Source organism: Lethenteron reissneri, chromosome 20 (assembly GCF_015708825.2).
Source record: "Lethenteron reissneri isolate LAM-NWPU_2019-01 chromosome 20, ASM1570882v1, whole genome shotgun sequence".
Taxonomy (NCBI): Eukaryota; Metazoa; Chordata; class Hyperoartia; order Petromyzontiformes; family Petromyzontidae; genus Lethenteron; species Lethenteron reissneri.
Window position 1 is genome coordinate 17,871,823 of NC_083798.1, and position 18,006 is coordinate 17,889,828.

General features: G+C 41.4%; 2 protein-coding genes across 3 annotated transcripts in view; both read left to right on the forward strand.

The window, feature by feature from the left end:
- LOC133344899 (pleckstrin homology domain-containing family M member 1-like) overlaps positions 1-7,126 on the forward strand; it is a 61,938-nt gene extending 54,812 nt beyond the window's left edge. The window contains 2 exon segments of the mRNA XM_061555212.1: positions 2,708-2,828; positions 2,830-7,126. Coding sequence (XP_061411196.1) covers positions 2,708-2,828; positions 2,830-2,877 — 169 coding nt within the window. The 3' untranslated portion in view covers positions 2,878-7,126.
- Positions 1-18,006, forward strand: part of LOC133344908 (uncharacterized) — an 842,858-nt gene that overhangs the window by 371,076 nt on the left and 453,776 nt on the right. The gene's annotated exons all lie outside the window — the stretch shown is intronic.

An 18,006-nucleotide genomic window follows, 5' to 3' on the forward strand; every position in this document is an offset into this window, starting at 1 on the left:
CACTAGCTTATGGCCATCATTCGAGATAATCAAGGGTATACTTTTGACTTAAAAAAAACAATAATAATAGCCATCCTAATATAACATAAGGCCTAGGAGACTGTGTAATTCAATGGACTCTAACCTGGTCAAATAAAGGAGACGAATAAATCAATGCTTGCCTGAATGCTGCCCATGTTTGGGGAGTGCTCTTTTGAATTTGGCACCATTGTGTGAACAACCATTAGGCTAAGACCCGTTGCTAACTACCACAATAACAAGGCAAAACAAAGGCTATTGTGTGGTCCTACAAGCCTTGGCGTAGGTGGCCCATTTCCTTCTCTCCCTCTTTCTGTCACCCCCTTTCTCCCTCCTCCCCCACACTCGCCCGTTTGTTTGCACGACCCCATCTGGTCATGCCGGTTGGCATTGGCAAGAAGAAAGTGACCCAATGTGAACAGAGAATTCAGGACTGAACCAGTGGAAATGGTTCAACAAATTCCATGCAGGGAAAACATAGTCCTAACTTCTTAAGGGTACGTGTGTGTTTGTCAATGCATGTGTGTGTCTTGTGTGTGTGTGTGTATGGGGAGCGGCAGTGTCGTGGTTAGCGCGCTGCGCTACGAACCCGGGTTCGATTCCCGCTCGCAGCCATCACCGGTGACGATTATCTGAACTGGTCCTGGGCCTCCCCTAGGTCGACTCAGCCTCAAACGAGTACCTGGTACGATGTGTAAACATCGCCACTGGGCAGACAAAGGTGGCCGGGCATGGTGTTGGCCACCCACCCCCTCGTATGCCGTGCCGGCCTTCATAGGTGCTCGCTAACAGCACTTGCCCCTACAGTCTGTTAAGGCTATACGGGGGATCATTGTGTGTGTATATATCAGGAGCGTTAGGATAGTGGTTCATCCACTGCTGCCCTATGATCCCAGCCGTGCAGTTTTTATTCCCAGCTGTACACGTTCACAAGTGTTATCAGATCTTGACCTCCCTCTCACTGACTTAATGTTAATTCATGGGTGAGTGTGGTGTGTTAATGTCAGACAAAGGTGTCCGAGCGTGCATGGTGCTGGCAACCACCCCTTCGTCAGTAGGTCCTCTCTCAATGCTCTTCCCCAAAGCTAAGAGGGAAATTTTTGTCCTTGTGTGTTAGCGCACGAGTCCTAAAAATGTTAACTTGGTGAGTTTATGCCAGTGCCTCGCATGTATACTTGTATGTGGCTATTTTGCAAGTGTTGGCTAAGGTGACATACCTACACGCAGGTCAGTATGTATGTACACACACAAATGGGTGTGTGTGTGTGTGTGCTTGCCTGTGTGCACTTGTCACACTAGCATTAGGAATGTCGGTAAATCTGTCATCGGAAGGTGCTGGCCTCTTTAAAAACTCTTAATCGTGACAACGGCTGTGCTAAGTTTCAAAAGTTGACAGCACCCGGGTGTTAAGATTAACACTTAGCAAACTTGGTGAAATTAACTGCAATGGGGATTGATTGTCTATATTTTTTTCAGTAATACTAAAGTGTATCTGTTGACTTTCAGCAATCCCATCAAGGATTCAGTAAAGAAAGTTTGCAATGGTGAAGTGGGCTGTATAGCCTCGCATTCAATGCAATCGCTACTGAGCCAGTTTGCACACAATTGGAAGATCAGTTCCTACTTCAGCAACTTTGGGGAATTACTGAAGCCCTACATAACAATTTGTAAAAGTAGGCCAACGTATGCTGGTGTTATATCCCATATACCAAATATAAGAATTATTCTAAAATAATCATTGTAACTTTTCCATTGTACCTATGAACAAGCAGTGATTCAATATTTTAACCAACATACCTTTTTTTATAAATACATTATTTTTATTTTCCCTTGCATGGAAGTTTTGGATACTATTCCCACATAAGGACTCATCAGTATGCCATACCCAGATGCAGACTGTCACTGAGAACCATGGTATAATGGTAATTAAATGGTTAGAGTTTAGATTTCCCAGCAAATCTTGTCCGCCATTTTATTTTATATATGCAGTTATCTTCACTTAAGTGCTTTCTGCATAACTGCACCGTCAATTTAATTGCATGCTGTTTTGTTCGTATCAATTTCCTACCATTTACATGCAATGTTAAATGCATATTCATGTGCACAGATATAGATCACTGATTTGCATATTATACAAGACCAGTTGTTTGCTAGGCAATTGTTACCTGCAAATAACTAAATTGATATTACTCATAAACACATTGCACGCCTCCTGAGAAAACTTGGCAGAACCCTCCTCAAAATGAGTCTTGAGACTCGGTGAGGCTGTCCTGAGTAAACTCGCGTAAATACTCTAAATCATAAAATGTGTGCAAATTAAAAAAAGAATACTTGTCTCCATGCTCAACTGGGCATCTCTGTTAGTAACCACAAGTCAGCAGTGAAAATTCTACATGCTTCTAGCAATGGTGGAGGTTACTTTTTGAGGATGACGACTGCTGACTTTTCCCCCCAAAGTTGTACTAATCTCATCGATCCTGAAGGCATGATGGCTTGAATAAATTCCCTACAGGGATTTCAGCTTGAGACATTTCAATTGCAATTCGAGCGCTTCAACCACAGCACTACCCCAGGCCAGATGGCTGAAAATAAAAGGCCTTGTTGCCACCATCGTAGTACTGCGTTTCTCCCTGCGCGTGATGTGGTCAATGTTAGCAAGAGGGACACTGACAGAATGTGTTTTTTGCAGGTGTGATCGATGCCAAGCCGTCTTCCACAAAGCCTGCAAGGGCAGCACGGTGCCCTGCCCTAAGTGCGTGAGACGGGAGCTGAGGACCATGCAGAGATACTGCAGACCCGAGGAGCACACTGGGCCCTTCACAAGCCATACCTGAATTCCCGTACTCAAGCAGCCCCTGACGACAATTTTTTGAATGGTAAAAGGAAGGTGGGGGGGGGGGTTGGGAAGATGACACTTGTTAATGGGGCTACCGCCAGTTTAGCGGTAAAGTCGACTTGCGGTGCCACGTGGTGTACAGACTGCCCGGCGTTCAGGTGGGACGCTGGTAGGCATTGCTACGCCTTGAGACTTCTAAGTTCCCACCAACTGCATCGACTTCACGTGTCTGTGTACTTGTCATAGACCACCCATGTATGAGGGCTGAGATGTGACCAGGAGGCCTTCTTTCACTACAGCACCCAAGGCGAAATCTGCACTGGATGGATACTTCCTGAAACCGCTGCCTACAATTATATCTTACACTGTTCCTGAAATTGAGCATTTTAGATGTGGTATTTATGGGAGCTGTTGGTGACTTAAAGGGGGATTTCGGACATCCCTTGTCTTTGAGTTTCTGGCAAATGGCATGGCTGTTCTCTCTGAGATGATGGAAGTCAGAGAGTCAGGCCCACAAGTATCAGCCACTGTGGAGAGAAATGTATTGTCAGAAACTCAAAGTTGATGCATGAAAGAATATTTTCCTTAAACTATTTTTTGTTCTGTGTTCTTTGAAAAAATAATCATCCATAGGTGTGGTATTGTTGATCATTTGAAACATAGGAAGATGGTGAGTGATGTAGGAGGCTTTAGAATTTGTAATTTAAATATTTTGGGAAAAAATTCAAGCCAGTGATTTACATTTTGTGCACATTTACTATTCATTCCTAAATAATAATGTAATTTATGACAAATTCAAAGTCAAGTTAAATGATGTTCATGTTCAAATGAACAATAGACAATGCTCAACTCCTTGGGCTGCCCTGAGCCAATGGATACCATTGTACAATTCTCTATTCAACACATCTGTTGACTTCTCAAAAAAGTTGTACCTATCTTATCAACACTTGAGGGATGATGGGATGTATTGATCCCTGGCCAGGATTGAACCGGCAACTTTCCAATTGTGAGTCATTTGCTCTTAGCAATACGAATATCCAGCCAGATCCCTTGTGATAAAATGACATATACTGTCATAATGGATAATATTGTGGATTATACTCAGTACATGCAGTCAAAAACATAAATTGATCTTGCCGAGTGTTCGGTGACAATCATCGCAAAGTAGCAGTTCTGAGCCACAGGTGGAAATTCCACATTCGTGTGGCCATTCTCTCCATAGGACATCCACTTGTGATTTCCCACTGAGTGAATCTGCTTTATTAAGAATGACCGGTGATGGCAAGAAGTCGAATCAATGCTGGCCAAGGTTTAAACTCAAAACTTTGTGACAAATTGCCCCAATCATGTGGAAAGCATATATACTGGAAACAGTTAAAACATAACTGATTATTTATATGGCAAACACATCCTTAGTTTGCTTGTGTTACACCAAATTAATAATTTGTTTTTAGTAAACTGAAAAATTATTTTACAAAAAATAACTGATTATGAAGGCTTTCATTCAGTGCAATGTGCTTCCAGTATCTTGAAGACTGGCCATTTTTTTCCTGTTCAAGCTAGTTGTATATGCCGTTTCTGAATGCACAGGACACCTGCATTGCATCGATAGATGCACATGATGAATGAATCCTAAACAATCACTACAAAATAGAGAGTTCTTCACAGCATCAAAGGTGGTACACACTTGGCTTCAAAGACACTGCTAGGGCATTGTGTAGAGGTGTGAGCATTGTCTATGCCATAAAGTTACTTTTTAGTCAAATAAAATGTGTTCATCTTTATAACATTTTTCATGACAAAATCAAGTAAAGAGCTAAATGCCTTTCTACTCAACAAACCATGCGGTAGTGCTTATCTGCAATGGCAGCCTCGAGCCATTGGCCAAACTCAACATTTGTTATGGGGGCCAATTTTGAAGAATATGAAGACCTTGAGTGTGTGTGCTCCATCCAGAGGCTGTTAAGTGCCTAGATCAATAGCTCAGTCAATTCGAATTTAAAACGTCAGTGTTTCCTTGATTAAAGGAGCACTGTGAATACATTAATCTCTGTTGGCAACCCTGACTCCATAGTGGAAATTCCACATACCCATGGCAGGGGTCATTCTATCCATAGGGTGATCACTGTTGACATACCAAGTGCTCTCTTACTAATTCCAGGTTATATCCGGTTTCAGATGTAGGTTATTGCACTGGAATACAGTGGACCTATTGTGAATTATGTAACTTTGCACAGAATTTCCCAGGTGGTTGTAGTAGAAATCAATCCTTAGAAAACTCGCTCGGTGGCAAGTGAATACGTCCCCACACTATCCAATGATAAGGTGTCTGATTGGGGAGATGGTAAATACCTTCCACTCATGTCTTTCAAAATGAATGTTCACTAAGTTCACAGATCAAGGTAATGGTTCAACCCCAGGAATGTTAAGCTCATATCAGCCAGTGGGTGCAGGGACTGGCAGAGCCATATTCTATTGCTGCTGTTGCGAGGTGAAGACCATTTCTGGTCATTGTGTTTACGTTTTTGTGATGACCTCTGACGTACAGGTCATGAGATATCGCGTAATCTTTTAGGGTATTTTTGTTTACACGATTCTGCAAAAGGATGCGTGAAAATATTCAAAGTTTATTGCACAGTGATGTACAATTTGCACAGACGTTTAACATGTTATGTCTATAAGGCGGGTCTCGTATGCCATGGCGGAGCCAGGATTTTCAGTTCGGGCGAGGGGGGGCAACCTTTCCAGCAATGAAAAATGATAGGAGTTGTTAGTCAGTAAGGACTTGTCCCTTGCTTTTTATTCGACGCGTGCGCGGCGATAGCGCAGCCCATCGATCGAGGGTCGAATTCGAACCGTGTGATCGGCATCGTGCTCGCTGAAGGTGAATGCCTTCAGGGAAGTCGTGTACTCCATACGCAACTGCGCACAATTCTGAGTCACTTGTAACTGCTTTGCCGTTACTTATTTCAAATTATGGACTCAGACTATTGTCCTATCATCTCATAGATTCCCTGGCACATAATAATATGCTACACAGTGGCAGAGGGGGTCGCAAAATGCCGATTTATTACTAATAAACCCCAGTGATCCGATCTAAATCAGGGATTTCGATCGGATCATTGGGGGGGCACATGCCACCCCTTCTGCCCCCACTGGCTCCACCAGTGTTCGTATGAATAGTTACAACAAAAATGCAAGGAAATTTAATTAACTCCAGATTCGACAGTGTTGTGTCAAACATACTTAATTTTGCTGGTGTTATTAAGCCAGCATAATTAACAACATTTGTGCTTTAGTGCTGTGATATATATTCGTTAACCATACTAAAAGGAATTTATGTGGCTTCATTAACGAAGGGAAACAGTTAATCCTGACCATTGCCACTGCACCTCACCGTTGCTTCCTTCTCCATGATCTCACAGCTATTGAACAATCAAAACCTGAAATCCAAGGTTTCCTGAAAGTATCCCAACAACTGACTTTAGGTCTTTACATTTGCGACACACTCCTCAGTGCCACTAATGACGGTGTAACTTCCCCTCCTATCCTACACACGTCCCTCTCCTTGCAACCTCTCCCTAATTATATCTAGAATACATTTAGGCAGGATTTTATTCCAAACTTAGACATAATTGGTTTTATTTAGACTATGAAACATCTACCAGGTTATTGCAATACACCCTGTCCTCTCTTCTTAAATGATCCATGTTACGTTATTACCGAGATTACAAAGTTCTCAACTACCTCCGTGTTTGTATTAACACTTTGTTGTAGGCCGTCAGTTTAGACTGATTAATATTGGATCAATAAAGTTCCAACCAAATTATTGATCCTCAATTTAATTTCCTTGTAGTTTCGCTGTACTTAATGCCTTAATATACAGTATTGCATGTGTGTGTATATATATTGTTTATGGGAAACGTCCTTTGAACTGTTTGTATGATAGCAATGTCAATTTATAATTTGAACTTTATTCATGATGTTGCTGCATGCATTGTTTCCCTCATTCGGTTTTCTTTGTATATGGTGTAAAATAATAACCTGCCAAAGTTTTCAAACTGCTTTTCTCTTTATTAATGTGCAAATTCGCCATACAATACATAAATTATGAAGTGTGCAAGTGTTGTTCTCAAATCGAGTTGCTTGTTCATTGTATTGTATTTATAATAGGGAAATGCATGCACACTATTCGCACAATCATAAGTGAACAAATTGATGGGACAAAAATTGTCTGGTATAATGAAAATAAAACTGATTGGTAAGACTGGATGCTTGTCTCTTTTTGAGATCATGGTAGTCACACAATTAAAGATGATGCATTTAGATATGGCCAGGTGACTCGGTGCCTGGTGGTTGTTTGAAACACAGAAGCAACACAACTGATATTCTAATTTTGATCATAATTTTCAGCTGCTCATGAATAAACCTAGTTCAGTATTCAATAACTACACAAAAAACAATATTAAATTTGGATTTTCACTATATTTCATCTTTCTCTAATGGGTTATTTGGCAAATAGGCACAGAAAAAAACCATTAACTTCACTGGACATATGAAGAGTGCTATCCAGGGAAGGAAATAAGACAACCCCTTGAAAGATGTTGGACTCCTGACAAGGCAGGTTTCTATCGCTCGACTGAGCATTGCTGACCAGAGGAAACTGGAATAACTGAATGAAACCGTTGCAAACAAGATAACACTCAGTTTAACATGTAGGCTTTCGCGACCAATATTCATAATAAAGTTTTTGGGTTAGATCGCGTTATTTATAAATGTGTCGTAACCCTCCACCACCCGACACCTTCACGCTTCAACACACCGGTGGGCTAAAGTAGTGAACTAGTTTGTCTTTTGTCAACGTGACACTTTTTTTGCTGATTGGACCGTGTCGAGTGGTGGAGGGTTACGACACATTTATAAATAACGCGATCTAACCCAAAAACGTTTATTATGAAGACAACACTCAAATATTTACATATGTGAAAAATCCAGCAAACTACTTGTATTACCATATTCTGACTACCCTGTAGCCAGAGGTCACCAGATTAGAGGTTGAAACAACAGTAAAGCAGATGAAAGCAGGTAAGGCAATGGAAATGTGTCTGCTAAAATGCTGAAAGTGGCCATTGCATGTCGGAGGAGTTGCACAAGGTAGCACTGCTTGGAATAGAGAACAGCTGCCACAACTGAAGGCAGTCATGCCACTACATAAAAATAAGATAAGTCCAGTAACTGGTGATACGTCTGTTGCGCATTCCAGGTAAGGTATTTACCAGAATGTTGCTCTATAATCAGAAAACACTCCAGGGAAAATCGGTTTGGATTTAATTAGGGAGGGGCTGTTGTTTTCACGCCTTTATAATAAAGGCAGTGAATAGATGGGTCATTCGCCCAGAGATTGGGGAGGACCTTTCAGCGTCACCGTCTCCATGCTTTTCCTTTTGTCCTCTGTGCTTTAGTACTGTAGAACCAGGCCATATTTAATTTTCAGTTAAATTCTTTCAGTCAGAATGACAATTTAAACATTGAGGGGGGATCAATGATCTGATTTCACGAAAGTGCTTTGGGGGGCATTTTCACACTAGGATATTACAAAAACTAGTAATGCTATTATCCTGAAATGTTTTGCCATTATTTACCAATATGTATACAATATTTTAAAGAATGATAAGACGTTTAGTGAGTCCAGAAAAATTGGCTCGATCATAATTTATGAGTAAACAAGGCTGATTACAATAATATTTCCTGCCCAGGTTCCTTCAGTTTACTTTAGAATTATATTATCACATTTTAGAAACATTTACCAATACAAATTAACGCGAGAGTCTTGGAGAACTAAATATTGGAGACAGTAGGGACAGCAAATGTTTGGGTCAGGTGCCAATGGACACAACTTTGACAATCAGAATGAGCTTGTGGGGATGATGGGAAACTGGTAGAATTCAGGACAAACGTCCTTAAAATATATGATGTTATACTCTCAACTAGTTTGCCCAATGGTTGTAGAGAAGGTTAAGAGAATGAATCGAAGGCTCTTCATTCCAAATAAACAAACACTTTCTTGAAAGCAGGAATCATAGCATCACACTCGCATATGCAGTCCCCATACAGCCGTAGACTACTACCAGGACCTGGAAGCAGAGAGCATATCCCTGGTTATAACCCTGCCTCACTTCTTCCATCACGCGTCTGGTGTCCTTTCTTTGCCAATCCACAGATGACTATCAACAGATCACGTCGGCCTTTAATTCCCCTATCCATGTGCGAGTACTGAGACTAGCCAAACGAGTAGGCCTCATTCCCATCAGCATCCTCTGTATAATTTAACCTTTGAAATATAGTCACACAACCAACTGAAATTAACCACTAAAACGCATCTTTATAGAAATATAACTAAATTATTCAACAGAAAAAAACAGGCATCAAAGGATGACACTCGGAGATGCAGCCTCCATACAGCCATACACTCCACGACCAGAACCTGGAAGCAAGCACAGTCACTGCTGCCTTCTCTTGCCAGAAGTTGCATTGCTAATAGATGGTGGCATCAATGGCGTTGGCCATGATAACATCTTGATCTGATAGCCAAAAAAATATTAACTATAGTGCATTGTAAATGAGCCTTGAGTGATTTAAAAACTTGAGATGTATTTAAAAAGGAGTTTATATGCGTATCTCCTGGCGAGGTGACACTGGTTAGAACACCTAGATGTAATTGGAATGCGAGTTAAAATCCTAATGTGTGGACCATATTAACCTTTTATCTATCTGAGATCAATACAATTTGGACCAGTTCATGGGAAGTCAAATGTGATTATCTCATGGCCACTGCCGAGGGAATGTAGAATTCTCACCAATGGTTGAGGGCTTCTCGTGGAGGAGAGCACTGACCTGTGGCTTATCAGAGCTGGAAACAATTCAACTTTGATTTATATTGTGTATCAGCTTGAGGTGATGTCATGGTGTTAAAAACGGTGTATAGAAAATGTCATAATGGTGGTACTATTGAGGCTGTTGATGTTCCACATAGCCATTCCCTTGGCCTGTAAAGCGTTTCGTGATGAATGGCCAGTGTCACTGGAAAGGAGTGCTTTAAGCTGTTTTTACCCTATAATTGATGTTCTGCACCCATTGCTTACATTGCTCAGTGAGCCCAAAATTACGTGGCTTAAAAGCCACCTGCGTCTATTTTTCTAATAATAATACAACAATTCTCGACCATTACGCAGGGCCCAAATGCCAGGATAGTCTCGGGGGTCATTACGGTTAAAAATTACGAGGGCGAGGCATGGGACGCGCAGTACCGGATGTCGTGACGCACGCCTACAATGTAATCCAGCAATTTTGGAAGGGTGGTTTGGTAGTTGTCGCAGCGAAGAAAACCAAAGTGAGACACCCACCCACTGCAGGACAATGACGTGCGTGTAGCAGGATGTACAAGTCGGTTGCGGACCTCAATGGCCAATGGGAGTCATCAGCAAGCCATGCCTTGTCGAAACACTGCCTGAGTGAACCCAGTGATCCATCGGTCCTTAATAACATACAGTATATAAATCAATAATACATATTTCACGTGTAAAGCTAATTCACAGCCCTTAAAACATGTTTTTCTACAAACATCCCTTGGAAAGACAGCGTCTGAATGGCCGACAGACCTGTTCTTCACCTGAGGACGGCTGCTTGCGTTGTGGCCGAAACGTCGTGAGAATTATATTATTTTTTAATTTTATTATTTTATTATTTCCCTTTTACGTGACTTTACCGAAAGAAGCAAGAAGAGGAATCCCTGCAGTCACGAAAACTTTAAATCGAAAAAAAAATCCCTTGTTTCGTCTTGTAGATGGTATAGGTGCAAGTGCTCTTAGAAAGCAACTTCATGTCCCAAACCATGGTGTGGCCAAGTACTTTGCCTCACCAGTGCTCGACGCACCACGCTGGGCACTCCATTTAAGGCTTAGCTTTAGTTTGGCCGAACAAACTAAAGCTAAGCCTAGGAGCAGTGAGTACTGCTGATGTGTATGCCTAGGAATCGAACCCAGGTCTCTCAATGCAACGCACAAATCGTTGCTATACTGGTGTCTACACACATCTCACAAAAATGCCAAATTGTATGCGTGGATGGAAGCACGCGTGTGTTTGTTAGAATAAAAAACATTTAAACTTGCATTCAAAATCTCACAATGACTCTAACAATCAATGTGTGCAAGAAGTATTTTCTCTCGGAATTTCAGGTGCATGTGGAGAGGTTTCTACTGCATGGTCATTCACACTTGTAACCAAGTGACTCAGAAGTGGGATTGCTAGTTCACACACAGATGTAATGATTGTGTGTGTGGAACACCAGGTTTCTGACTGGTGAGTTTAATTTGTGTTTCAGCAATTTGTTTATCTACCCTGAAGAAATCCGATGAGCTATGAAGCTCTTTTTCACAAATGTGCTGTAAGGGTGGGTCAGAAAGTCGCATCAACAAACAATGAAAAAAAATTTGACTTAAAACTTTCGTGACTGCAGGAAGTCATATTCTTTGGTTATTTCGGTAAAGTCACGGAGATAGAAAATCATAATAAAAAGAAAGTGAATAAAAATAAAAAATAAGAAAAATAAAATAAAAATAAGAAAGAAACAAAAAACCCACTAATGTAGACTGTAGCCTAGTTGTTAAGTTTGGTGAGTGAACTGGCAGTCTATAATGTAAATCAGGCTACAGCCTACATTATAGACTGCCAGTACACTCACCAAACTTAATAACCAGGCTACAGTCTGCATTATAGACTGCCAGTACACTCACTCCGATTATGATTATTTTTCTATATACGTGACTTTACCGAAAGAAACAAAGAATATACATTCAAAAAACTATAGGAGTGCGGGAAAGCAAACATATATATACATAGAAATAAATAATTCCGATTGATACATTGAATAAGTACACCAATTCCGAAAGCTTAGGCAATGCAGCAAAACAAAAGAAAAAACAGTCCCACACCACGCCAAGACAACACACAGTCCCTCAATAAAATCGCATAATAAAATGTAACCATCGATACATTGGTAAGGAATTCAAGTTACAAATTACATTTGCAAATGCAGCTGTATCCAGCACTAATCTTCTACTTTAGGAGCAGTGGTCATCCTCCTATAGGTATAGGATGAAGACTGGTCCTGCCATGGAAACGCGGAATTTCCACCACTGGCTCAAGTTACCTAAGTGGATCATTGCTTGTTTGAGCAGAGAGACTCTGCTTTGTTTGTTTGTTTGTTTTCTCCAGGTATTCCGGTTTCCTCCCAATTGACAAAAAAAAACAATCCCGAAAGAAGTGGCTCTCAACATGTTTTTGTCTCCCTTGTTGAATTTTGTTTCAATCGAGCACCCACTTGCCATCTGACCCAACATGCTTCTGAGATAATAAATGTACGAATAATGAACGTCAATATTTTAAACCAATTGTCCATTTTGTGAGGTATCCTTACTCGCGAGTAACTGCAAGCGAATAAGTAATATTTAAAAATACTTTTTTTAAAGACGCTTTAATGAAATGTACCGTACGAGTAATGGAAGAACTCTACGACTCCAGGAAGTGGCCCCGAGGCTTGCCATAACGTAAAGGACCACCGTGGTGTATTACAGCCAACGTGAGTTGAGCGTGGACAATTAGACCCAAGCCGAAACATAACATATAAAAAATATTATTTAAAATAAATCTGTTTTATTTTTTATGATAAAATATAGTAATATCATCAGTATGACATAAGTACACCAAGTTTGCAGTCGATACGACATTGGGAAGTGGGTAAAAATTGTGTTACAATATTTGAGGATACAACAGAGTGAGTTAAATAAAAGCGTGTAATAAAAAATAAAATAATAATACAAAACCGACGCTCTGCGTGACGCAATTTGCTTCACGGTCGCTGATTACGCTTGGAAATCACATTGCTTCTGATCAATGAGTTTAGAAAGGTGTTTCATATCGTTCTATGTTACCATATGGATTTAAAAATGTATCGTAGTTATTTAATATTTGCAGATTCGTACATTATTATTCATCACCAATGACTTTCACGTATGATATCATTTCACACATTCATAAATCGTCTCACGGACCACCTGGGACATTGCCACGTACCTCCTGGGGGACGGGTTCCACGTACCCCCAGTTGAGAACCAACGCTATAAAGTAAATGGCCAAACATCCTCAGCAAACACACTTCTGGCGAAAAACAAAAGCCTTGAGACTCATCCCATTAAAGGCTTTCCTGCACACTCCACGAATGATTAATATTGTTGGCGTCAACGGATTGAACGCCTCAGTAAACATGAGGGCTCACTCAATTGCTTTTCATTAACACCAACCCCAAACACTCCGCGACTCCCTCTGGGATTGAGCGGGCTGTTTTGCTGTTACCCTTCCTCTCGGCAGAAACTTCAAACAGACGTTAACGCCGAGCGATTACAAACAACCCCATGCCCGCACAATATTCATTTCCGAAAAATAATCGTTCACCTGTCTGTGGCCCTTCCTCAAACCTGCATTTAGTTTGTTTGAGGATGAAAGTGGCACCCGGGCCAACACTTCCAAAGGTGTGCGGATTGTTGTGTTTTCATTGTAAGCATCTCGATAATGAACTGCGTAAGAACATGAATTTCGAACAATACAAGATGATCCCACATCATCTTGATGGTCCCACACCATATTGTATTAAACTGCAGGCACACATGCTGTTAGCAAGCACCTATTAAGGATGGCATCATGCATAGGGATGATGTGGCCAACACCACGCTCACTTTGCCACCTTTGTCTCCCTATTTATAAATTATGAACAATTGCAGGAATTGAACCTTCGACTCCATATAATCTAGCTCATTATATTAACACGAAACAGAAACTCTTTAGTTATCCGTAAGAGCCTCTGAATGTCAAGGCGTTTTTTTTCTTCAGGATACTTCTGCATTGGGATGTTTAAGTATTAGTACTTCTTAAACTGTACTTGACGATGATGGTGGTGATGGTGATGAAAATGCAATCGGAAGCCATCGCTTAAAGATCCGGAAGCCCAAGCGGAAACTGCTTCATGAAATTCACATGAATTCTGTGTTGCATTTCCACACTTCTATAGTTGTTAAAGCTGTTGTTTCATGGTCACCCCACTACCTTACAAAGCTTAAGTTAAGCTTGCCTTACTCAGAAACGCCTAACTGATTCTCATGATTCTTTTTCAGGAGGGTCCTGCCAAGTTTCCCGCGGGAGGGGTGATGATCGCGAGTAATTTGAATATACAATTTCGTCCAGTATACATTGTTTAATTAATACAGTTATATTTCTATTAGGTACCCTTGCATCAAGAATGCTTAAACTTTCGTGAAATGTTGCCGTGCAATATTGAATTGATTGTGCAGCCCTTGGTAAATCTCCTGCAAATTATGGGAAACGCACGAGGCAGAAAAGCGTTATGGGATGCTATTAGCATAAATGACGCTATATAAAATGACAGTATTATTTTTAACAGTGCATGCAGGCTGGAAAACAATACGAGTAATTTTACACGCAAAGAGCAACGTACATTTGGCACCAGTGTGTGCATGTGTGTGCAGTCATAGCCACGTGCACGAGCAGGTTCACCCATCCAATCACCAGCCCGAGAATGCCAGTCTCGCCATTAACCTGAAGGGCTGCTTCACGTGCGGTTAACACGTGTTCCACTCACGCCCAGAGTTTTGATGGTTTAACGTTCGGCTTTAAATACATTTGGGAATGCGTTTTGCAACGCCCGCCCCTCCCACTAACCCAACCCCCCACTCTCCCCACGTTAACTCCTCCTGACCCCTGATGTGAGCATTGTGTGGGGATTTAGCCTCGGGGTCCAATTTACAGGCCGCCTTCCCAATTAACTGCTCACCGTTAATTAGAAAGCCAATGATTAGTCCCCTAAAGAGCCACAATCAGCAAAGTGTTGACTTAACGTGCAAGGTAAATGTTGATCGATCCGACAGATGTGTACAGTTAACTGGATGACAGTTGACCTTTTATAGCCATGCAGGTAAGAGCATCGTTACGACTAAAGTTATCTGTTTCGTCGAGATTCCTGGGTTTTAAAAAAGCAGAGGAAGACAGCAAATTCCACTGCAAGCAAAATAAAGACAGAAAATACATTTGTTTTACAATAATGTAGAAACATGTAGCATTATTACGCCTGAATAAATAATAGTATATACGGTAGACATTAATAATGATAACATACATATCACATTGGAGGTGGCGTAGTGATGCGGTGATTCACGCACTGCGCTATGCACCCAGTGACCTGAATTCCATTCACAGCCACTGGCTAACATCAGTGGCGCGTGATATCGGGCATTGGTCCACACCCTTACCCATCCCACCTTCACCAACTCGCATAGACCAGCCTGATGATGCATGAACAACCTCGCTGACCGACAGCGTTTGTAGGAATTCATCCAGCAGTCGGTTGATAAAGGGGCTGTTAATTTGTTATTACATATCACATTAGCCAATCCATGTAAGTTATGCAGACTATGTGTTGTGTAGTGAATGACGACGCGGAGGCAGGTCTTCAGGTAAGGGCTTGCGCCGGTTTATTAACAATGAAGGTGGTAAGTAACACCAGGGGTAGGTGTCCTACACTCAGTCCTTCACGTGGACCCGTGGCTCTATCTACTGCTAGCCTGGGCTGTCTCTTCGGGCTCTCTCACTTGAGTCGGGACGGGGGTTCAGCCAACACCGACCGAGGAGAGCAGCACCTCCCGTAACTACAGCCGGCTTCTACACACTTCTTGAGCTCTACCCCTGGCTGTCTGTTCGGTTCTCTTCAACCACTCTCCATCCCGGGCTCCCACAACGACCCCGCTTTTGTCACGGGGCCTCCCTTAAGTACCCCCAGGTGACATGACGTCATCGCACCTCACATCGCGTATGACGTCACGTCTCCATACTACTCCTCTACATACGTATTGTCAAGAAACCCAGTTTAGGATAGGACAAGTGACCTCAAATGTAAGCCAAGTGGCTAATGGAAGTAAATGTTAATCTGATAATTGCTTTTAAAATGCGATGCTAAACACGTAAGGGGCTCTCTTGTAATCGTTGACGTTGGTTAGCTCCCAGCATTTTCACACATCAATTTTAATTCCATGTAGGTCGAAAGTCAGCCAACCACTTTCACAGTGCTCTAATCCTCAGCTGTCCACATTGGTTTAATTATACACATTTTTGTAGAATGTATTTCACCATTTCTGTAGGTATAGAAGTTTGCACACAGACAGATGGGCATGCATTTTACTAATCTGTATAGCCAATTAACCCTAGAGGGTAAATAAAATAATAACCACTTCAACGGTGGTTGTACTATAGATAGACTGGTCCCACACCATAAGAATAAATAATTTCCACTGCTGGTTCTGAAACGCCAGCAGAAATAAGTACTTTGACTTTTGAATGTGAAAATGATGCTATCAGCAAAAAGATGTGACTGTTGTCACTGTGGCGATATCTATAATTCACATGTGATCATGAGTTGGTGGGGTATTCTAATGTGCTGCTGATACGTTTCTCTGATGTAAAACTTTATTTTAGGGATTCCCAGGTGTCAGCCAAGCACCACGGTAAATATAGATGTGTCGTTAAACCCGCCACCACCCGACACAGCCAATTACTAAGGTTTGTCACGTAAACAAAACATGCCAATTCGTTACTAGTCAAGCACACCTGTGTGTTGGAGAGTAAACCCGAAATTGTAAATGTTGTGGGTTTCCTCTCCAACACATCGGTGTGCTGTCCTAGTAATCAATTTGAATGTTTTATTTACGTGACAAACATTACTAATTGGCTGTGCCGGGTGGTGGCGGGTTTAACAATACATTTATATGCATGCGATCTAACCCATAAACCTCTATTATGGATAACATTGGTTGCGAAAGCCTACGTGTTAAACTGAGCCCATTGTCTAGATGCATTGGTTTTATCGGATGACCAAACGTGTGGGATCAAGGCTAATCGCAATATCCAGGACGCAGGGTGTATCCATTACATACCCCACATATGTCAAGCGGCATTTCTTTTCCCAAAACAAAGGGAGAAATACCAAACGCACAAAAAGTGAATAGATCCTCCTGAGCAAACCAACGTATGTTCAGGTCAGGTAACAAGATCCACACGGAGAAGTGAGTTACCTGAAACTACTGTGAATTATACATCGAATGATGATGCAGCTAACATGTGAGACAAACAAAAATTGATAGATTAAACCAATCAATCTATATATCTTCCAAGCAGGCTGTGTGGATAATGGGATGTGTTACAAACATACTTTAATGTTTTTTTTCTTATGTGGAGGGACAAATATGAGAATGAGAAATACTTTCTGCTTATTTTATTTTAGATTTCATACAAGGTTGGTAAGAAGATACATACAGAAATAAGCGGCATCAGTTGCAATCAATTATTTATCGGCTCATGTTGCATACGTGAACATTAAATGAAACGAAATAAACTATCCTACCTTCTTTCTGATGTGTGTGCTTAATGCACCAGTTACCTTGCACGAAGAATACATTTACCTGCATCGAGTAAAAATGCTCAGAAAACCCAAAAAGATGTACCCCACCACCCCAACCCTTGCTCTCAAAGGAGAAAAGACCGATATGAGACGAAGTTTTTTGTGCCTTGGGGAGCGCCCCCTTCCCTAATGTTGGGAAATCCCAGGATATAAATGAAAAATAAAATGCAAAGTGCCCCTTCTCTCCAGGAAGAGCTAACTACAACCACTCCAATAGGGTGCTGAAGAGAGAGAGAGATGTTTCCACAAGGCCCTCCACGGGACAGCCCTCCAACCCTATGCACTTCCAGTGCAATTCCAAGCAGTGATAAAAAAAAAAAACTGTATTTATCACAAACTAAACCGTTTTTATAAAGACCTTTTGAATGAAATAGGGTCAAGTTCATGTTGTAGTTACTGCAATTAAAATGTAAAACAATATTGTGTATACAAATAGCAGCGACCAGCCAACGACTGGTATTGAAACCATTGGAAGCATACAATATATTCCAAAAGGAAGGAACCTTATTCAGAGTCAGACCTTCAGGATCACCATGAAAGAAGCAAGTTCCGCCTGACAGACAACAGAACGCAC